The sequence below is a fragment of the Halichoeres trimaculatus genome, unplaced genomic scaffold, assembly GCF_033239565.1.
Source record: "Halichoeres trimaculatus isolate MK-OKI-2021-1 unplaced genomic scaffold, fHalTri1.1 fHalTri1_scaffold_2, whole genome shotgun sequence".
In the NCBI taxonomy this organism is placed as follows: Eukaryota; Metazoa; Chordata; class Actinopteri; order Labriformes; family Labridae; genus Halichoeres; species Halichoeres trimaculatus.
The window spans coordinates 26604219-26627447 of NW_027437180.1; the positions used below are offsets into that span (position 1 = coordinate 26604219).

Genomic DNA, 23229 nt, shown 5'->3' on the forward strand with positions numbered 1-23229 from the left:
TTAAGAATTGGCATGAACTTTTTTTTTTAAGTATTTACATCAAGATCAGTTGACTTGTTATGGAAAAGGTACAGGTAGCTCAGGAAAGCTTTGTTAGGTCCTTAGACAGTCCCAGATTAGATTTGGACATTATCGAGTTTTTCTTTACAATGTGTACATGAAAAACAGGCAATGGAGAGTAAGCAATGTATCTTTGTTATGGAAGGTGAAATCAATGTTACGCTTGTGCAAGAATTTTATCATTTTAAATATATATTATAACTTGTCTTGTTTATAAGACTGTATTCAGCATGTTTGTCGATGTTCTACATAGAGCGTAATGAGTTCAGTTTATTTACATTTATTAGTTAATTCCCTATCAATAGCATCATATTTCATCAAAAGCTTGAATTTTTGGCAGAAAATCTTAAGGAGATGTAAAATGAAATTTTCACACTTTGCTCTCCTTTTTTGGAAGCGATATTACTCTGTGTTCCATCAATTCTTGTAGCCACAAGTGAATCCCTTTTACCTCTTGTTGGATTTCTGCTGCTCCTAGGAAACAAGCCATTGGGCTGCAACTTAATCTCAGGAAGAGAAGCAGCAGGCAGGAGGCCAGATGTGGTGCAGACCTCCCCCTTTAGTAATATCCTGTCCTGACAAATATAAATTTTCACCGACTGCTTAAGGTAGCATAATCTTATATGGTTGGTAGGAAATATCTGGTGGACACAGACAATTTTGTTTCCTGTTTTGGCAGTAAAACCTTGCATATTTGAGATGTGGATGGAAAGTTTCCTTTGGAATCAAAAGAAGTATGTCCATCTATTTTTTATCTTTACCACTTACATTTCGGGGTTACAGAGGGCTACAGCCTATCCCAGCTGTATGTAAAATTGCAACATGATAGACATGATGCATAGACACGAGTGACGCAATACCACAAAAAAAAAAAAAGAAAAAAAAATGGTATAAACAACTGTGTAAACCCACAAACTGCTGTGAACTCTGTCATGAATACAACTGGTTTTGGGGCTTGCACACAGTCATATTTGTGCATAGCAGGCCATATGAAATATAAAACTAATGATTTGCTCATTTAGTTAAGAATGCACCTTTTAATCAAAATGTTAAAAGAAATTAACAAATAATATATTTTCTTGTATATTATCAAAATTCGGTAAAATAAAATTATTGAAATTTAAACACAACCTTAAATCATTTTACACTTGGTTACGGTGTGAAGTACACACTTACAACCTAATTTTGATGGAGATACATTTTTAAATTTTATTCTGATATTTATCATTTTTTTGGCTTGTGAGAACAATGAACAATCACTTCATAAATTTTATGTGAAGTGTTGTAGTTGAATCTCATTGTGCAGTGCTTCCATCCCCTCTTTTTTCATTCAAAGAGTATTGAAACCGTTTTTGCATTTATTTCATTGATTTTCCTGTGTAATAATCATAGACTGTGGTAATAATTGGTATGTGGCTCTTTAAATTACCGAGCTCACGCGTCTGCTGATAGGCCACGTATCGCCACGTCTGCGCGCATGCTCAGTGTCCTTACATTTGTTTTCCGGGGTCGGGCAGTCAATGTACACAGAGTGTAAAAATATTTCATCTTTACCTATTCCCATTTGCAGTCATAACGCTGGTCACTGAGAGATATCAAGTTTTCAAAATAAGTATAGGTGATTTGAAGAGGACACCGAGAGGACGTCTGTGAAGATGAGTTTCATTTTCAGTAAAATTAGGCAGGGAGCCGGGACGCAGCCGTCTGGAGCGGAGACGGTAGGATAAACTGCCCGGCTAGCTTCGGCTAGCTACGGTGTACAACCCTCTGTACTTGTAAAACTGTGACAGCACACACGTCATTGATGTTAATGGTTAAACACTTGTGAATTTATTCAGAAGGTGCGAAGCAGAAGGTGTGCGGTGGCTGGGACAATCCTACGAAGAATAACGAGAGTCAGAAGGCTAATTGGCTAGGTAGCTAACGAAGCAAATCTGTCAGTCAGCAGCTGGCCTGTTTGACATATTTACTGTTTGAAGACCTATTGAATGAATTAAAATATGGTAAAAATTGTAATATACGTATAGACTGCCAGTTGCTCATGTAGACGTCTCCACGATGTGTATTTTTTTCTTTTCTTTTAATCTGATTGAACCTATAGTAAATACAGAATTCGCTTAAAACCAGCGAAAGAAATCGAAGCCAGTTGCGCAAACGGATATCGTAACTAGTAACAAAATGCCTCTCTACGTTTTTCCTTCTTATATACAAGTTTGTAACTAAAAAAAATTATCTGCCAAATTATGAAGTGACATCTATCTTGTGCAAGAATAAACGCATCGCGGAGCTACGGTTTTTAAACAACCAAGTACATTCAGTTTTAATTGAAACAATGAATACAAGTATTTAGTCTTTATGGGGTGAAATAATAGTCCAAGTATTAACGTACAGTTCCAGGTGAAATCCATTCAGAATATTGTACAGCACGTCTTTTTTTCAGTTGCTTCTGTTGGAATACATGGAGTGTTGTACCCACATAATCAGAACTCTGTCTATTGACATCTCTTTTCTGGCTGAGTAAGGAGGCAGTTTGGTTCTCCTCCACGGCAAACAAAGCATCCATCTGGACTCTGTTATTTTTTCATGGGTTGTTTCTACCACTGCCAGTATATAAAAAGTAATTAAACCTTTATTTACAGTGCTATGACCTTTTCTTGATGTCCTCAAGATGAGACAGAGTTAAGCAACTTCCCCCAGATTCTTTTCTGGTCCATTTTATTAAAGCAAAGATTTAGATTTTTTTTCTTCACTGGATTAATATTTCCAATGAATTGAAAAGTTAATGAGATACAGTTTGAGTGGCTAATAGTGTAATAACACACACACACCAACACAGAAAAGCATGTACATGTGAATGTGCAGAGTTGGGTGTTTTTTCTCTGAGCATTACTCCCACCTAAGAGAACATTTCGGAAGTTAGCTAGGGATACATATGTGCAAAAAAGGCACTAAATGTTTAATTTAGGGTAAAAAAAAGTTATTACACAGAAAACAGGTGTTTGCACAGGTATACAATCATAAACATATAAAGCTAGGAGAATCCAGTGGAAGCAAAATCATTGATTTACAAGCTTGAAGTAAAATATGAGTAAACAGTGAAAAGGAAGCATTCCTTGTGATTGATGAGTAAACAATGATTCCTTTGTCTGCAGATCCAGAAGCTGTGCGATCGTGTTGCTTCCTCAACACTCCTAGAAGATCGCAGAGATGCTGTCCGTGCCCTTAAGTCCCTCTCTAAGGTAAATATTACAGTTATTGAAAGAGGTGTTGAAAAAAATAGTTGAAGAATGTGTGAAGTCCATTAGATATTTCCATGTTTTAATATTTGATAAAGTTGACAATGTAAAACACTGGTTTAAAGCCAATTAAAAGCAGGACATAACAACCCCTGCACCAAGCTTAGATTCTATGCAAGATATTGTATTGTATGGCATGTTTTTTTTTCCAAGTAGACTTCATACACCAGGCCAAAGGGTGCTTTAGTAAACATTAGTGATGCTCTCAGGTATTTTTTTCCCCATAGATGTTTCTTATCAGATTACTGGGGTTGCATATAGCACAAGCAAAACCCTTAAATCAAATACCAATGTTTTTAACACACTGAATACTTGTAAAGATATTCTACACAGCTATCTCTCACACTTTGTTAATGGACAGTTCTGTGTCAGGCTGGCTTGTCAACCATGACTAATGAGTTTATCAGGCATGAATAAAGGGTTTAGGAGGCGTATGGTTACACATTAACACTCAGTGAGCTCAAAAACACAGACGTGGATGTTTCCACGTTCCGTAGTTCAGACCAAAGACAGTGTAGAGTTCATGATTGTTTTTTCTATCTCTGAAAGGAAGCAATCATTTTAGCATGCATGACGTATAAAAAAAACACACAACACAACAAATGTACATTTTTTAAGATTTAGTGTGTAAAATACAGGACTTCTTTTTGATCCCTTTCTCTGTTCTGTAGCTGTATTTTTTTTACTTACCCTATATTTAATCTATTTTACTGTACTTTTCAACTTTGATTTAAGTTCGCTTGTTCAAATTTTTCATACCTCCTATTTTTGTGGTGTTTTGTATTCTTTAGTGCTTCTTTGTTGATAGTCTCAATGACTTTTCACATCTTGGAAATAACACCGTAATTTTGCTGAAGGGTGTTATCATAAACTTTGCCTTTTTACCTCTTGTAGAAGTACCGCTTTGAAGTTGGCACACAGGCAATGGATCACTTGATTAACATACTACACACTGACAGGTTTGTTGATGTAAATTGTACTTGTGCTCTTTTATCCTTTTAGCCACTTTGCACCAAACATGTTAACCAAAACAAATGCATATTCATGCTTCGATAAACAGGTCTGACTCTGAAATCCTGGGTTATGCTTTGGACACATTGTACAACATCATCTGCAATGATGAGGAGGAGGAGCAAGGTATTACACCACCTTAAAAATGATTGCAATAGTGAAAATCATCTTTACCTATTTTTAATTTGATGTTAATTCCTCTTAATTGTGAATCTTCTGAGTAATCTGTTTTGTTTGCATGTGTAAAAGTAATTGGTGTGAAGAGGAGAGTCAGTTTGCATTCCCCAACACTGACAATGACTGCTTTACATTAAGACTCTCATCTCTTTTCTCTTCCATGTTTTAACTCTACAGATGAATCAGAAGGTAAAACTCTTTGACTGTGCATGATGACCCCCATCTTTCTTTTTAACCACCGGCAGCACTTACAAATAAAAGGTTTCTCTTTGACGGGAAAAAATGCACATTAATAGTCTTGTACACAACTTCAACAAAGATTGAATGTAGCGCTGTGTTGGTTGCTGTTAGAGCATCTAATCACACAGAATCATACAGCTGACTTGGCACCTCTTCACAGTGGTTTGAATGAAAGCTAGCGTTTGGGTGAGGCGTTAAATATACTCTTTCCCCGGCTGTCTCAGATGGAGTAACACATATCGCATCCAAATGTTTCTGCCCCCAGTCAAACTAAGCTGTTCATGCAGGGGTTATAGCTCTGCTAAGTAACTAACTTCACTACCTCTGGCTGCACTGGAAAATGACTGAACGGTGTTTTGGTGATAACAGAATGCTTTACTAATATCATGTCTCCAGATTTCAGTCTTTCAATATCCTCTCTGCTTTAGTGTTTTTTTTTCCACATACAAACTGTTTTTTTGCTCCCTAGTGGTGAAATTGCATTGATGGTTTATTTTTGAAGGTCTTTTTTAGTTCATTCACCCATTTCATGAAAATGAATTTTCCTAGCCCTCCTTTGGTGGTATTATTTTTTTGATATCTATAGATTGTTAGAAAAGTCATTTTGGATTTGAACATTTTTATTGCATCCTAAATAGTGTCAATCCAACCGCAAGTTAGCAAGTATTTGGACATTAAAACATCTAAACCTAATAGCAAAGCAAGCTTAAAGTTGGAGAAAAAGTTATTTTGGCCAGCCAGGTCAAATTAGTCCAATAGTCTCAACCCTGCTAGGTTATTTATGAAAAGGTCACCATGGTGCTAAATTGTGCTGCACCAAAAATTTCACACCTGAAGTATTTTCTGAAGTATTTTCCAGAACCTTCAAACAGACTGATGAACTTGCTGAGAGCAAACCATTACTGCAAAGAAGCCGATATAGATAACTGCAGCAGTTAGTCATTTTCACATTAGTGTGTAACGTTTTCTTCTTAATCGCATAAAACTTGAACATAGATTAATTCAGACCTGTGTTTATAAGGCTAACATTATCATTGTTGCTTGATGTATATTTAGAAATGAAAACTTGTGAATTTAGAGCATTTTAGTATCTAGTTTGTCGCATTAGAACACCAAGCTCATCCCACTTTAGACCTCTTGTTTCTGTGTGCTCACAGTAGAATCCCCTTCTCTGTAATCCCGCTGATCTCACTCTTTTCACCCTCCAATCCAGCTGTCCCTGCATCTATGTGTCGTCTGTTATTTTACAGACTAGTTGTTCTCAAGTCACCCTTGCCCAATGTTTGAAGTTCATTCACTTATTCTTTGTAAAGTTCTCATGCAGCAGCAGGAAGTCTCCTGTACAAAGACTGGTAAGGTTTGGAGAAGTCAGATTCAGTTACTGATGCTGTCGTACTCAGGTTCATTGCCACAAACAAACCAACTGAACCTCCCTACATTGATGACTCCTGACAGAGCATTGATTAGGCCTGTGACTAATTTCTGCTTTCAACCTCATTTGCAGATGAGACTGCTCAGAAGCAGGCAGATGATCTGGGAATTCAATTCACAGACAGGTTGATCCAGGACCCTGAAAATGTGACCCTGTTGCTCACGCTACTAGAGGTACTGAGCCGTTCCTGCATGTGTTTGTTTGTACTCTTCATTACAGGTGTCATGTATTAATGTGGGTTTCTTTTTTTTTTTTTTTTTTTTTGATCGTTAGGAATTTGACTTCCACGTACGTTGGCCTGGGGTGAAGTTATTGACTGCCCTCCTCAAGAACCAGGGTGCTCAGCTCCAAGGAATTATTCTGGTCAGCCCAATGGGTGAGCAGCTAGTGTCACTTATGATCAAAGTTGCATCATGAGAATTTTTCTTGGTCTTGCCGTTTTCAGTGCAATAGAAACATGTCTGCATCCCTTTACAAAACGCAGATCTCGGGCAAGAAAACTGATGCCTGTGAGACCAGACATTTTTATTAATATGTTTCATGAGAACAAACTTAGAATTTAGTGTTTCATAACCTTTTTGTTTCTGTGTCACTCTGTAGGTGTTTCCAGGTTGATGGACCTGTTAGCAGACTCAAGAGAGGTCATACGAAATGATGTGAGTACTTCTCCCAGTTTTCAAAGATACCTTTATGTTTTGAAAAATAAAAGTATTTGTGAAAGTCTCAGAAACTAAAGCAGTGTTCAACTTGACTGAAGCGCTTTGTGACAAAAAAGACTCATTTGATTGAGGGAGGGCAGTCCATTGACTTTGCAGTAGTCACAGAAAAGTTTGGCCAAAAAAACACAAATTTGGGTTATACCCTGCTCAACTTAACTCTAGGCTAATACAGGCACTAACAAATTTACCTTTCTTTGTTTTTAATGTGATGATAATAACAAGTCCCTTTGATATGTTAACACTGAACTGATTCTGGTGTGAATCTCTGCTTAGGTCTGGTCCCCAAATTGTGACTGTAGAGTATAAAAATAATTCTACAGTATTTAATGTTTCCAGTTGGATGGTCATATGTGTTTCCCTCTCAACAGGGCTTGTTGCTGCTTCAACAGCTGACCAAAAGCAATGCTGCCATTCAGAAAATTGTTGCATTTGAGAACGCATTTGAACGTCTGCTAGACATCATTACAGAGGAGGGCAGCAGTGATGGAGGTAGACAGATGCACCGATTCAATACAGACTTTTTCCCAAAATTGAAATACGATCTCCTTCCTTTTACTGTTCATTAAACAATAGATTGTATTTACTGTTTTAGTTTTAATCTAAAATACACATTCCACTCTGTCCACAGGTATTGTGGTGGAGGACTGTTTGCTATTATTGCTTAACCTGCTAAAAAACAACAGCTCCAATCAGAACTTCTTCAAGGAGGGCTCATACATCCAGAGGATGAAGCCCTGGTTTGAGGTTGGGGATGATAACTCTGGTTGGTCTGCTCAGAAAGTCACCAACCTCCACCTCATGCTGCAGGTATTTTAACTATGCTTCAAGGTAATTGCAGATTAAAAAGCACGACAGTTGGATGTTGTATTGACCTAAAAATGTACAATGATGTGTTTCCAGCTGGTAAGAGTCATGGTTTCTCCGGTGAACTCTCCTGGGGCCACAGCCAGCTGTCAGAAGTCCATGTACCAATGTGGTCTGCTCCAGCAGCTCTGCACCATCCTCATGGCCACTGGTGTGCCTGCTGATATCCTAACTGAGGTAAAAGCACCTTAATTTAGACAGGATTACTCTATGTAGAAGACAGCATGCTCATTTGGAGGACTTCCATCATTCAGCTTAAAATCTTCTAACATGGCTGCATTCTTCCAGACAATCAACACTGTGTCAGAGGTTATCAGAGGCTCACAGGTCAACCAGGACTACTTTGCATCTGTCAATGCACCCTCAAACCCACCAAGGTGAGACACAGCCAGTCAACAAAGGTGTCACATTCTCGACAGAATGTAGTAACTAATGGTATCTAATGAGATCACTGAGATCCAGCGCACTGAATCCTTGTTACACTGCAGAGGGTGTTACCTGCCTCTGACTTCTTGCTTCATCATCAATCTTTAGGTTTGTTGTTGTCTGAAAGTGTAAAAACTTCTGCAGGTGATGATTTTGCAGCTTTGGACCATCCCTCTTTCTCTCTTTCTCTATTATAAATCTCTTGTTTTTTCTACTTTTTCGTTTTCTCCCTGTTTCTCATTTTCTACACCTCTTTTTCTGTCTGGCTACCTCTTTCTCTTTATCCCCCTCTTGACCCCCCCTCTTTCAAACGATAACACATGTATTGTGAATTTAGCATCATGAATAGTATTTTATCATGATTTGGGTGCATTCTTGCATTTTTTTCACTACCCATAGCCATCTCTGTCTCTCCACTCCTCTCTTCACAGACCAGCCATTGTGGTGCTGCTCATGTCCATGGTGAATGAGAGACAGCCGTTTGTGCTTCGCTGTGCAGTCCTCTACTGTTTCCAGTGTTTCCTCTACAAAAACCAGAAAGGACAGGGGGAGATTGTAGCTACATTGCTGCCCTCCACCATCGATGGTATGTCCCATTACATTTTTAGACAATTTTAGCTTTTTTTTGATAATGTAATGATTTTCTTTTTTATACTTGCACTTAAGAAAAACCTCTGGAAAAACTTTTTCATGTAGTCATGTAGTCATGTCTCTTCCTGTGAGAAGGACACAAGTTTTAAAATTCTCCTCAAGTGACCAGAATTGGGATCCATTATATGTGGCTTCAGAGAAAGTCAGAACGTTAGACCTTGATTGCCTTTCAGGACACGGCGTCACAGTGGATTTGTTCCATAAAGCTGGGTTTTTGTTGTTAAATGTTTAAAGAGAGAACATGATGGTATCTCATCTCTCCTGATGGGAGCTGGCATGTTGATAAAGCCAATGTAACAAAACCATAGACTGTATGAAACATGGACGTAGTCTCGCCGACGTCACCTGTCTGTTTCTGAAACTGAAAATTAAACACATCGGCTATAGCAGCCATATTGGTAGTGGCAAGGGCTTCGCCTACAGCCATAGGGCGCCTGTCGGTCACGTGACCCTCAGCTGTGCTTCTTATTGGGGGAGCTCGCGATCTTAATATCCTCTGAATGGCCGAGTGAGAAAAAAATTCACCCCCCCCTGCTGTGGGTGCCGATAGTAAAATTAGCGACTCAGACAGGAGACGTTTTTTGAACCAGGCTGTAAATAGGTTAATTTCTGCTTTGAAAATTGCTTTTTCTGGCTTGGTGTGTATGTGACTTCCAGTACTTCTGGAGCCAGCCTCAAGCAAACACTCGGGAAACAGCAGATTTTAGCACTTCCACATTGTCTCATATTCTTAGACTGGAGGTTGCTGCTTGAACAAAACAAAGGTCATATTCATTGTGATAGAATAAATACAGTACGAAAATAAGCTTTACGAGTGTATGTGAGACAAGACACCAAAATAAAGTGATATATACTTCTGTTGTGTGCATTAGTGATAAAAATCCAGCATAGAAGCTGTGTTTTTGTGAAGAGGTGCATAGATTTACCTATCAGCAGTCTTTTGTTGAAAGTTAGGCCAAGAGCAGATTGGGATTTGTATTTCTTGTGTTCAAGTAAACCACAATTTCAACAACACACCTAGCCACAGTCAGATCTGTATGGACATGTATTCATTCTACTCAATCCTTCAGCTTTAACCGTTTGTTTGTGATTGTCTTTTGATTGGCACACTTCTTTTTTCTTTTACTACAGCCAATTCCATCTCGGCGGGCCAGCTTCTGTGTGGAGGCCTGTTCTCAGCTGACTCTCTGTCCAACTGGTGTGCTGCTGTAGCTCTGGCTCACGCCCTGCAGGACAACCTCACCCAGAAGGAGCAGCTGCTGAGGGTCCAGCTGGCCACCAGTCTGGGAAAGCCCCCAGTGTCACTGCTGCAGCAGTGCACCAACATTCTCTCCCAGGTAAGGACAGCAACAGATGAACTTACTTGCTTTTTGGGGGGTTAGGATCAGGGAATGTGTGTCTTTGTAGGTCAGACTTTTGACAGAGAAAGATTAATATTGTTAACAGCAGTAAATGGAGCAATGTCACATTATTGTGGTTTTACAGGGAGATAAGATCACCCGGCGGGTAAGTAACGAGTGTGTGCAAACTTTGTCTGTGTGAGTGTGTTCTCAGTACCTGGGCAGCGCCTTTGCTGGTTATTGTGGCGTGGCATCTTTAGTAGGGGTCTTTTTGGCCCATTTGTTTGGGGATCTTGCTTTTTTTAACTCTTAACTTCTCTGTCTTTGTCCCTAACTTGCAGCTATGATTAAGTTTTACTTCAGTAGGGATACACACAGATGCACTCCAGTTTGAAATCACTGGTTGCTTTCAGTGACTCTTACCAGTTAAAGGGTTTTTGTTTTGTGTTTTGTCTGCATTCATTGTAACACCTGCTTAAGCTGTGACCTTAGACCATTTCTGCTGCAAGCCTTTATTTTTCAGGAAGTGTTTGCTGCTGCAGCTTTTAGGTCTTTCCCTGTTGGAGTGAGAGTTCTCTACTCTTGTTTTTCAAAAAGTATTTGGTACCATCTAATTGAGAGAATTATTAAATCGTCAAAATTAACTTGGTTTTGGCTTGAGTGTGAAGAGCCATACTTTACTAACCCTTCTTGAGTTACTCAGCTCTTCGTGTATTCATCAAAGTTGGCCATTGTTCTTTGTTTTCTTCTTTAGAAGTTCTGTCCAGATCACAATTTATAAATGTATTTGGTGATCTGCTCAAAAGCATGAACTTAACTGCCCTTTTAAGGTGATTCCTCTTGGTTATTGGTTGCTTAGCTAGCTCATTCTCAAGTTGCATGAGTCATTCTGGGTCAGGGAAACTGGGCCTGTCTCCTCGGTCACCACATGACTTTATCAAGTTAAGCCAGCACTGAGGTTTGTTGTAAGGCTCTGCTGCATTTACGGTCAAGCATATGTTTGCAAACTCCTCCCTGGTGATGAAAATTGACTCTTTGTTGTGTGTAGTGTCACTTTCTGTCACATTCAGATTTAGTGAAAGCAATCAAACAGGTTACACTTGAGTGAGCTGAAATAAAATGAGGTGTTGTGACTACCTCTGCCTACCTACATATTTCAAATTAGTCAAGTCAAAGGATAAAAAGACTTTCATACTAAGATTTCTCAGGAGACAACAGTACAGGAAGGTGTGGGCCTTGATTTTGGTTTCAGATGAAGGAACTTGAAGCCTCTTTATCTGAAAAGGTCATATCAGGTGAAAGACTTATGAATGAACCGATGAGCCCTTAGGGGAAAATATAACATCATTCTTATCTGGACCATTAGAAAGGGAGTGATCCTGGGAGCACGTGTCTAGAAACAGGAGTAAATCAACACATCCAGATCCATATGGTCTCAAACCAGGAGGAAAGTGGTTTTGCATCATTTAATGTTAGCTGAAATTTTCTAGGCTTTCTATGTTTTTACAGAATGAAGAATGTTCTTTTTTTACTTTAAAGGTTACATTTTCTGAGCTGTATTCACCCACATAAACACATGCATACACATTTTGCAGAGGGCAGTGTTTGTTGAGTACTTGGTGTCATGTTTCTGTCTTTTGTTTTCCTCTTTATTTTTTGCATTTCGTCACATTTGGAGACTAAATCTGAAAAGGTGATTTTGTAAGTTGTTGTAGAATTGAATGCTGATAAGTTTTCACGTCTTCATTGCTCAGCTCTTTGTAGTTTCATATTTTTGGCAACAGTTCGTCAGGTCTTTATTTCTTATTTTTTTTATTGCAAAGCATGATGTGCATTAAGTGATAATGCGCTGGCTTTTTAGCACCCTTTACCTCCATTATTATTTTCATCATGGTACATTCCAACTCCATGAAAACTCCATCCCTTCTTTTCTACATTTTGAAAAGAGATGATTCAAAACAGCTTAAAACTTATACAATATATGTGTTTCCATTTGAAGCTGAGCTTTGTCAAGTGGAAATGAAAGCCAGGATGTTGCAGACCTCTTTATTAACCTTCATTAACTGCTCCCGAAAGCTGTTTTCATGGATATGCATGTTTTGTAAAACCACTTCGAAAGTTTTTTTTCCTAAAAAAAGCACAATTTGCAAGATTTGCTATGCATGTGCTGAGAGCAAGTGACACATTCAAACTTCTGATTTCATGGTACTTTATGCCCAAGTCATCAAATCACTGGTTGAATAAAATCATCAAGCCCCAAAATAAGAACTTGTGGATGACCTGATGGCTGGAGGTAAAGGTTAGGGCTGATTATTATACGCCGTCTTGCTTTGATCAACATAACCTGGTTTGAATATATATAATATATATTTATATATATAATGAGTGTGCTTATTTTGACTGTTTGTCTTCCTATGTTCATAATAACCTTATTAATACCTACTAATGGTCGCTGTGGATGAAATGCTTCCAATTAATTATTAGGATTTACTTTATAAAACATTTCAAGTGCAAGGTTTAACTCTCTACTCTCATTTGATTTTAATCTTACACCAGAACCAGAGATAAATTTGAGCCATCAGTTGTAATGTATTTAATACGATGGCACATCAAATACAACAGTTGTTTCACTTTATACTCGTTATTATCACTTGGTATGCATACTGTAACCTCCTTAAATGTTGTTTTCCTAACATTCAAAGTATTTTGCATATTGGGTAGATGTTTGACTGACACATTTTAAGAATTATTAAGCCCATGGTGACATTTCTCTTGTTTTGTTTCTCATTTTCTTCAGGGCAGTAAAGTGCAGACAAGGGTGGGCCTCCTCATGCTGCTGTGTACTTGGATCAACAACTGTCCGATAGCTGTCACACACTTTCTTCACAACCAGGAAAACGTTCCCTTTGTATCCTTACTTCTAAATCATCTATGAATCATACTATGTCTTGTTTGCTTTGCTACTTTTTGATCATTTAAGTCTTGGGAGAGTGGGACAATCATTGTCCAATGAGTGTCTTAGGAATCCTTGACTCTGTGACTCGTGCAGCTGACAGCTCAGATCTCTGAGAACCTAGGGGAGGATGAAAGACTGGTGCAGGGTCTGTGTGCGCTGCTTCTCGGCATCTGCATTTATTATAATGACAACTCGCTGGAAAACTACACCAAGTAAGAGTCAGCTCAGAAACACTTCGGGGAAAAAAAATCACTATTTATAATTTTATTACAAAAATGTACTAGTAATATCTCATAGTTTATTTATTTCCCTCATTTTAAAACCTGTCATGTTGTATCTGTTATTTTCAGAGACAAGCTGAAGCAGCTCATTGAGAAGCGGATAGGGAAGGAGAACTTTGTAGAGAAGCTGGGCTTCATCACTAAACATGAGCTGTACTCACGGGCCGCTCAGAAGCCACAGCCTGTCTTCCCGTCTCCAGAGCAGATGCTGTTTGACCATGAGTTCACCAAACTAGTCAAAGAGCTGGAGGGTCAGTCAGTCAGAGACAATCCAGAGATCATATTTCTATTGTCAAGTTTCGAGGATGTGTGAATGTGTGATTTTTCCTTTTACTCACGCAGGTGTGATCACCAAAGCGGTTCATAAGTCCAGTGAGGAGGAGAAAAAGGAAGAGGAGGTGAAAAAGACGTTAGAGCAACACGACAACATTGTAACTCAGTATAAAGAGCTCATCAGAGAACAGGTAAGAAGATATAGTGTTGGTGCTTTTTAAATGTTTATTTTGTATTTACCAAATAATTTGCATCTAACGCACTTATCTATTGATTGTGCGATGTTCAGGATTCTCAGATCCAGGAGCTGAAGGAGCAGGTGTCATCAATGTCATCTCAAAACGAACAGTTACAGACAACAGTCACACAGCAGCTTTCTCAGATCCAGCAGCACAAAGACCAGTACAACATCCTCAAATTGAAATTAGGTAAGTTCAGGTGAAACATCAGAGGTTACAAGAAGTAATTTTATCCATGTCATGAAAAATGTTTTGAAAGAGGAACTTAACATGTTTTGGAAAGAGTAAGTAGTCAACCCTGACAAAAGGCATTTTTAATTGTATGTTTAAATTTGACATTTGACTGTTTTGCATTTCAAAACAGTTTTAAGCTCATGCAAACCATCTACCAGTGTAGGTACTTTTGGTTACTGATTGACACTCAGTTATCCTTGTTAAAACAACAGGATTTGTAGTCTCTCTTTTTTTTTTTTTTTGCAAGAATTCCAGTTATGTTGCTTTCTTAGTTTCATACAAGCACCATGTGTGTTAAACTATTGACAAGAAATGCCTATTAGTTTTGACTCATCATGTTGATCTTTTTAAGAAAAAAAAAAATTATATTTCCTTTATAAAGTGAAGTGAAATGAAATGTACTGTTCAAAATTGCAGTAATTTCACTGAAATACAGTGTAGTGGGAGCAAGAGCTGGAAGTTAATGGAGTGATTCCCTTTGGAACATTAATTTTGGACCGAAATTGTGACATGATTACAGCACTAATAGAAAGTCCTTAAAGGGTCCTTCATCAAAAGTAACATTTGGAAGCTGAAGGAACTAAGGACAGAAATGGGCTTTGAATGTGATTTGATGTGTGTGTGGTTATAATTTCAGGGAAAGACAACCAGAGCCAGTCAAATGGTCAGGCAGACGGCGGGCAGGTGAACGGACTTCAGACAGAAGAGATCACAATGCTGAGAGAGGAGCTCGAGGAGCTTCGCAAGCAGCACACACTCCTTCAGACAGAACTCAGTGATAAAGACACACTCATCAGCAGCCTGGTTAGTACATTTCTGAGGCATTGATCAGTTTTTGTTTGTATTATGGTATTTGAGTTGATGCATGATTCTGGAGACTGGATATGTTTATATGTTTGTATCACATATTATTTGTTCTTCTTTATGTGACTGTAGAGGTCAGAGTCTTTGCAGACAGCAGAGGTCTCATCAGCTGCTGAATCAGACCACACAGAACTACTCAAGGTAAGAAAACAGTCTTCTGTGATATTCTTCCTCTTGTGTATTGAAACATAAGAAACATAAAGGACATCACGCTAGTACTTTTCTATTATTATTACTATTACTATGTGAGCCCAGGTTAAGGCTGGCGCAATTAAGCAACAACTTTTTTTACAGTTGTCATGAAGGATCAAAAACTCAACAAAATTAACCCCCTGGAACATTTTTCTCACTGAAGGTGTTAGCTGAAAAAAATTACTCACAGAGAAGTTGCTTTCAAATTATTAACGAAGTAGCCAAGCCCATAGAAGTACACAATAAAAAGCTGCTTGACAGTTTAGTATATATGAGCAAGATATTTGATAAACCTGTGCGTGTTTCTGTTTTAATTTTTAAGGTAGCGTTCTTTAGTCTTTTCAATCTGTGTATTTTCTTCATACATGTTTCAATAAAAATGAAAATGTTAGATATTTCACCTATTGTCTCATACATGTTGGTTGACTTTGGGTTTTGCAGGAGCTGGAGGCTCTGAGGAGTCAGGTCCAGGCACAGTCGATAGAAATTAACCAGATGAAGACAGATGCTATGGTAAATATCAAGCAAATTATATTGTCTGCAAAACCAATAATATTACCCTGAAATGATGCTGAGGGATGATCCTTTCTGTGGTTTCTTTCAGTCCTCAGATGCAGCACCCAGCGGCGATGGCTCATCAGATTCTGCCAAGATGGCGGAACTAGAGAGCAGACTTGCAGCCCAGACAGCAGAGACAGAGAGACTTAAGGTGTGCAACTAAAGTCATATCTCTTTGACCTTACATTTTCAAACATAATTTCTTAAAATGAAAATAGCGTGCACTATTTTTTCAGTCTATTTAACACATACCTACTGTTTTCCCTTTCGCTACATACTCCTATGTGCTCAACCACTTCTCTGTTGTTCCAGGCAGAGGTAAAGAGCTCGTCAGAGAGCCGGGCAGAGCTGGAGCAGCAGCTTGCTTCAGCCACCAGCACAGTGGCTATTCTACAGACGGAGAAGGAGAAGCTGCAAACAGAAGTACAGGAGTCCAAGAAGGAGCAGGATGACCTGCTGATGCTGCTGGCGGATCAGGACCAAAAAATACATACCCTCAAACAGAAGCTCAAAGACCTGGGAGAAACGGTAGATAAACTATCAGTGTTTCTTCCAGATTTAACAGGATTAATCATAAATGTTTGGCTTTTATTCTAGATCAGTTTTGACAAAGTAATACGTTTTTTTGAAATAGTTAATCTAATTGAGGATGACTGACAGGGTTCCCACAGAGCTTTAAAAAGTCTTGAAACAAGTTTATAACATTTATGGCCATAAAACATCTTAAAGTCTTATTTTTACTTAGGACAGCTCTTGAATTTGAAATAGTACTTTGACATGTGCCTGAATACTCTAAAAAATCTGAACCATGTAGAATATGTGATATGAATTTTATTTTTTGTGGGTTCCTTGTGCGCCGCTTTGCACAACATGCATGTCCAATGTCTGTCAAATGTCCCACTCTGGGTGTAAAGTAAGCTTTTATTTTGAAAGGGAAATTTGCTTTCAGAACAAATCTGTCACATCCTTATGACAGTGGGTGATAGTGTTGATGGGAAACCATGTCTTTACCCCCAGAAGAACACAACAGATTCTATCCAGAGGCATCTTTGCAGTCAAAGTCAGATGGATAGTCCTACCAGCACCTTTGAAGGCTGTCCTTAAAAGTTTACATCTTCTTACCTTAGGTCTTAAAAAGTATTTTATTTAACTTTAAAAGGTGTGTAGAAACCTGCAGATCCAAGGTCATACAATGCTTCTTTTGTCAATGAAAACTTTAACAGACTTTTCATTTATAATCTGTGACCGCAGCAACTGTGAATCAAGACAAAAAATGTCAGAACAACATCTGTGTGTGTTGATGTAAAGTCTGAGATAGATTAGCTCTTTAGTCACATGCCCTGTTTACACTTGGCATGAAATTGCTCTCTCAAGGGTAAGACTTTTTAGTTTAACTGTAGTAATGAAATGCAGTCAGGTCACATAGGTTTTGATGACGGATCTTTTGGTTAAGGTGTAGATCAAATTTATGAAGTAGGAAGTTCCGTTTAATGCTGAAATGCTCTTATTTATTTCCAGTAGTAAAGAGAACTTTTATCTTAAACACAGCTCATGCTTGAACAAAAAAATAGTTACACTACATGAGTTAATACTTGTCCACAAGGGGGCTCTAAAATGATATGAATGAAGGCCCCCTCGGGAACTTAAAAACATGTGATGTCCTTGTGTGTTGCATGTGGAACATAGAACTGATCATGTACTTTGGTTGTGGTAGACATGAGCAGTCACTCGATGTGCAAAGAGCAATCCTCTTGTTTATTGGGTACATTAGTTTGTGTATTTTCATTCAGTTTAACCGGCCCTTTGAAGCTCCAGTGTAGCTGAGCTCGTAGCTGTCTCTGTGTCGTGATCGGTGATCAAACACTTCAGAGACATGCTCTGTGCCCCGGCCACTCAGCTGTGTTTCGTCTTTTTGCTTTAGTTAGCCTGTGACGCTTCCCTTACAGGTGGACGATGAGGATGACCTTGACACCAGGGACCAAACAGACGATGATTACGAGGAGGATGAAGATGAAGACTAGGGAAAAAAAATCCCTGAAAGAAGTAAATGGAGAGATTTGTCTGTCAGCAGGAAAGAAAAGACTTCTTAGACACACGAGGATCTGAACCTTTGGATGAGAATGCTGAAGATGTTTCTCTCTCCAGCTGCCATGCTATGCTCATTTTCTTTATCCTTACTCATTACATCACGCAGGCTAGTTTAAAGAAATTGTTTTAGCACAAGATGACATTCTGCAGTTTCAGTGATAGAAAAAAAATGTGTAATCATTTCAGTGCATTCATCTCTGCCATTGTTCACAGTCAGTTAGTAATGGCTTTTACCAGTCACTTGTTCATTGTAATGTAATGTCACATAGTGTTAGGTTAATTTTGGAAACTCAAGTCACCTAAGGAATTCAGAGAGGGGCATTTATAATGTAGCAGAATTTATGATAAGCAGATTTAATATGATTTGCATTTCATCAGAAACACGCTGTAGAAGCCTTGTTGCGTTTTCCATCTCATGTGACGCACCCCTTGCATCAGGACCACCTTCGACTCGTCACTGTGCTGCACCCTCGGTCTATCCACACACCAATCAGTTCAGATTCAGTGTTTCAGAGTTATTTCATTTCACTTTGAAAATATAACCCTAACCACTCTACAATATGCTGCAAAAAACACTGACAGAAAAGATGTAAAGACAAAAAAAGATATTTTTGCAACTTTTTGTCTAGTTCTGGCATCCAGCTTCTGTATGATAAAGTGTAACTTATCGATTTATGAGCCACATTGATATGAATAAAGAATCTATCAGTCTGTATGCCTGTATGGAGGAAAAATGTAGATAAATTAAATTTTACTAAATCCACAATGAGACCATTTTCTTTGTCTTAATTTTTTTCTATTTTCAACAAACAGGGATTTTATTTCTAATGCAAATATACAAACCTCATTTGACTTTGTGTGAGTTCTCAGAGGTGTTTAAAAGGATTGTTTGAATAAGAGTTGTACGGTTACTTCATGTATAAAGGACTCTTCTTCAACAAATGGAGGTGAGCTGCTCAACAAAGCATCTGGTGGACAAAGAGACCAGATATATAGTTCTCCTCAATAAGTTTTATGTAATGTATCTTCTATCAGCACAGACTATTTCAGTCCTGTTCGGCCTAGCTTGACTGATGGAGACAGGGATACTAAGAGCTGGATGAACTTAGACACCTCAAAGTGGTTTGAATTCAATTCTATGGTTTGAGTAATTAAGAAAATAATAATAATAAGATGTGATTTTAAAAATCTTCAATGAAACTTTTAAATATTATTGTATTCAGTGAAAAAGAGAAAATGAAAGAGTATATGTTTGATACTTTCCTTTTCTGTTGCAATCACCTAACGGTTTGTTTAGATTGGCTAGAGAGTAAATAAAACAATATTAAAATTTTGCCAATCAGAAAATATAGCACTGATTAATCTGTTTGTCTGTCCACACAACAAGCCACATTAGTTGATGTTTTTATCAACATTTGGATCAGCACATTCTCTGATGCTGAGCTCCAAACACAACACAAGGTAGTTATAATGAGTTTTAGTTTTTTTTTCTCACTTTGGTACCTCTGGACCAAGGAACGTTTCATCAGTCTGTTTCCCGGGTATAAAAGACACGAGCAGAAACATGAACACACACACACACACAAAAAAAAAAAAAAAAAAAAAAAAACCCGATGTTCCTCCTGTTGACCCCCCCTTTGTCATGAATCCTCTTGTAATGTCTAAACTTTGACACTTGGGGGCAACAAATGCTCTCAAATAATGATGAGCACCAAAGATTTTCAAATTGTGCTGCAAGTCCTCAGAAATAATATAAAGCGATCAAAACAAAAATATGTCAAAACATGTTTGTTTTTATGTGATAGCTGATATAAAAAAAAAAACATTTGAGCAGACAAACCCACTGTGCTGCAATAGATTTAATAGAAAACATCCGTCTAGTGAGAGTAAGTGTAAATATGTAAAGTATATAAATTGAAAAGCACATTCAAATAAATCGGCACACACGCCTTAGACCACAATGAGTCTGTGCAAATACCATGAGGTTGACAATGAAGATAAAGCATCTCTCTCATTTGATTATACACGAAAAGATTTAAAAAAAAAAAATAGCCTACTTCAGACATGATTAAATAAGTACACATAAAACAAATAAAAATGAACATAAATATTCTGCACAAAAACTATTTTTTGATGGTCTTGAGGCTGACTGAATTAAAAAAAAACCTCCAAGTATGATCCATTTAATGCTCTTAGGTCACCAGGCTTTAACTGAGTTTTTGTTTTTTTCTTGCAAGTAGTACACATGTGGACATTTTACACTTAAGCTGTCTGAGGCACATTATAGACCAAAAGAATAATAAAATATTAGGACCATGACCTTTGATAATTTGCACAAGTTATATTTTTGCAGGCCATAAGAAATTGTGTTTCCGGTTTTCTTTCTCTCACTTTTTAAACACGCTCGTTTCGCTTTGAGCTATTTTTAAATCATCCATTGAAGTACAGCCTCTCCTCCCTCCTCTCTCTGCTCCCTCCTCTCCCTCCCCTCCCTCTTCTCCCTCGTCGCATCCAGTGCTCACATCTCTCTTCGTCCTCCTCTTCCTCTCTTCGGCACTTGTTTTTCTTTTTTTTCACGTGCTGTCTGCCTGTCGCGTGCAGGAGGAGGAGCATGCACCGAGCTTTTGATCTCTTTTTGCACATTTTTATTTCTACGACTCTGAAGGTCGCGCCAGGCATCATGACTTTTAAATGACCATCATGCAACAAACAGTGGTGTTGTAACCAACACAGCGCGTCTCCACCCGGCAGCAGCTCCACCATCAGCTCCATTTGGGTCCTCTTCAGGGAAATCTACTACCACCTGCCGACGCATCCCGCACCATATGACCGTCTCAAAGGTGAGTTTACTTGGGACTAAACTAGTGCAGCTTTCCGTCATGTCTGCAGCCGTGGTGCTGGAGCTTCGCGGTGGGGATTAAACCCGCGGTGAAAGTGGGACAGTTTGATTTTAAGGCGGTTTTAAAGTCACAGCGTGGCTCCGAGCTGCCGCCCCTGCCATGCGACTCCACAGCCTCAAACACCGCCCGGCGGACAGGAAACACACTACTCATGTCCAGGTTTCATGTCTGGGGAAGGTGGTTCAGCTGATCATGGGGGTGGCTGCAAGTAGGTTCACATGTCTGTCTTTTTCTGCATGTCACACTGACCAACCCTTCGAGTAGGTACTGTATGTTGTTTCATGATCTACTGTTCATACTAAAATTTGAATTACTTTTCTCTCAGTGGCCATAACTCTTCATCGGTTGTATTGATTTACTTTGCCTGAAAACAATCTAAAACATTTTAATTCCCTTAAACTGCAGGTATAAATTCTAAATTGCCGTTCACTCCAAAAGATGGGAAAGACATTCAGACCATCTTTTTTATTGGAGAAGGAACCAGGCATGTCAACATCAATTTTCAATGAATAGATCTTTCTATAACTCTACATGCATCCTTTCATGCTTTGAGACACAGTTTGCCTCCCTCATTTATAGCATCAGGATTACTAGATTTTTTTTCAGCTGTATAAAAATAAAGTCTTGCCAATTTTTCAGGAACTATTGAACATCTGAAATATTTTTTAGCATGAATAGTTGAAAATTTCAATGAAAAGAAATCCTGCCTACATTTTAGTATCTTGATAAAAAAATAAAAGTTCTTTATGAAATAAAAAAAACGTAATAAATAATAGGCTATTAATTCAATGTTAATTGAAAAATTAAAAAGTTAGTAAAGTAATTAAAATATGAATAAGCTAGAAACATATGCTTTTATGTTAATGTTTGAAACAACGAAAAGTACCATTTCTTTAATCAGGCAGTTGATTTACAATAAAGAACACTCATACTCATATAACTTTATCAAATTTAAAGTTTACCCACTTTAAGATATGTGGATTTTCTGTAAAATTATTATTTTTTTATTTTTTTATTTTTTTTATTTTTTAACATAAAAATGGGTTTAAATAATTTTCTGACATAATACAGGGGTAACAGTCACTGGAAGAAAAAGAAACTAGTGTAAAACTGACTCACCCAGTCAGTGCCATCTTCATGTCTGCATGCACACAATTAGTTCTTAGTGGAATCTATTATAATCTTTTGCCCTGTGGGTAGCTGTATTCTGTGGTCCGCTACACCAGATGGTTTGCATCCATTGTTATTGCTCACTTTGTCTTGATGGATGTAAACAAACGTAAGACAAAGAAAAGCAGTTTGAGAGCTCGGTGTTTAATGACCCTGAGTCTAATGGTCACCACATGCTGAACAGTGGGAGAAATTTTGCACTTTGTGCCACACAGTGTGGCACCACACATGTCCACAGGGGCAAGTACAGGGCATGAAGCTGGGTTGGACTCAGCTTTCTCAGGCTCAATACCCAGTTTTTATATAATCCAAATGCTATGTGGGAATATTATCTCACAGTCTGATAATTCAGCCATATTTCCTAAAGCTATGCCAAATTAGCTTAAACTTAGCTACCAGACCTGATAATCAGGGATGAAATAACCTCAACCTCATGAAATAGAACACAGTATATCAGTAGCATCTGTTGAAAGTTCCTTCAGTTTGTTTGAATTTTTTTTTCGGAAATGCATCATCAACAGATGCCAATTAAACTATTGTAAGGCCTGTTTGTCAAGGCTTGTCATAAGAAAAACTATGTAAAGTGTTTGTTCATGTAGTACTGTTATCATGACAGATGACTTGCCTTTCATTCACAAACCTGAAAGGTGTCAGTGTAAAACAGAGTTGTGTCCACAGTTTAAGCTATGTGATAAACAGTTGTGACTTTTGGGCTTGTGTGGAGTGTAGAGGTGTTGAGCCGGCACTTGAGTTTGATAGGTCTGTCTGTCATCTGGCTGATGGAAAACTCCTGCCAAGATGAGCATTACACTAATGAGTTTTCATCACATCTACATTTTGGGAAACAAACCTCCCTCTGGTAGCAGTCTTCACACATCTTTGAGGTCTCTAGACATGTTTTAATGAGTTATTTTTAGACTTAGTTTCTGTTTACTTGACTTTGTCTCCAGTGAAATAAGTTGTGCACATCCATGCTGTAAAATGCCACCTTTTATCTCAGGCATGTTATCTCAGACTGTTGATGAATACCCTAGATTGTCCTACTTTTCAAACTCATACCTTGTGTAGTTTGTTTTAGCTGACTTTTTTAAAAAACTGAACTGGTTAATTTCTTATCACCCAAGCCAGAACAGTAACTAAAGCTCAGCCTTAATTTATGAGATGAAACACACATTTGTATCAAATATCAAAGCCCCAGCTGCTGTAATAAATGCTATGAGTCAAAGGTGTGCTTTTGTGCAAACAGGACCTGAGAAAC

The 23229-nt window shown here is 38.2% G+C and overlaps 2 protein-coding genes across 6 annotated transcripts in view; both read left to right on the top strand.

The window, feature by feature from the left end:
- The first annotated feature begins 1525 nt into the window (after positions 1-1525).
- On the top strand, positions 1526-18670 carry uso1 (USO1 vesicle transport factor). 5 transcript variants are annotated; one of them, XM_074690730.1, is made up of 26 exons: positions 1526-1778; positions 3213-3299; positions 4251-4315; positions 4417-4493; positions 4722-4733; positions 6289-6389; positions 6490-6592; positions 6817-6872; positions 7304-7424; positions 7564-7742; positions 7836-7976; positions 8088-8176; positions 8657-8811; positions 10008-10213; positions 10362-10382; positions 13014-13124; positions 13266-13384; positions 13523-13704; positions 13796-13917; positions 14016-14154; positions 14837-15003; positions 15136-15204; positions 15697-15768; positions 15860-15964; positions 16126-16341; positions 17760-18670. In XM_074690730.1, exons 1-26 carry the CDS (start codon positions 1716-1718, stop codon positions 17832-17834), a joined length of 2853 nt encoding a protein of 950 aa, XP_074546831.1. In that variant the 5' UTR covers positions 1526-1715; the 3' UTR covers positions 17835-18670. The 5 variants fall into 5 exon arrangements, with proteins under 5 accessions (XP_074546831.1, XP_074546839.1, XP_074546857.1 ...); XM_074690738.1 differs by lacking the exon at positions 10362-10382 and adding an exon at positions 11895-11909; XM_074690756.1 differs by lacking the exon at positions 10362-10382.
- Positions 18671-20372: 1702 nt separating this feature from the next.
- coro2aa (coronin 2Aa) overlaps positions 20373-23229 on the top strand; it is a 38195-nt gene continuing 35338 nt past the window's right edge. Inside the window, exon 1 of the mRNA XM_074695084.1 lies at positions 20373-20741. Within this exon, the coding sequence (XP_074551185.1) occupies positions 20727-20741 (15 nt within the window). The 5' untranslated portion in view covers positions 20373-20726. The remainder of the gene's footprint in view (positions 20742-23229) is intronic.

Bases quoted from the DNA above. Each gene is read 5' to 3' on its own strand.
- uso1 (XM_074690730.1), top strand. From the start codon at position 1,716: ATGAGTTTCATTTTCAGTAAAATTAGGCAGGGAGCCGGGACGCAGCCG. The intron at 7,977-8,087 runs GTAAAAGCACCT...GCATTCTTCCAG, and splicing joins CTGCTGATATCCTAACTGAG to ACAATCAACACTGTGTCAGA. The intron at 10,214-10,361 runs GTAAGGACAGCA...GTGGTTTTACAG, and splicing joins GCACCAACATTCTCTCCCAG to GGAGATAAGATCACCCGGCG.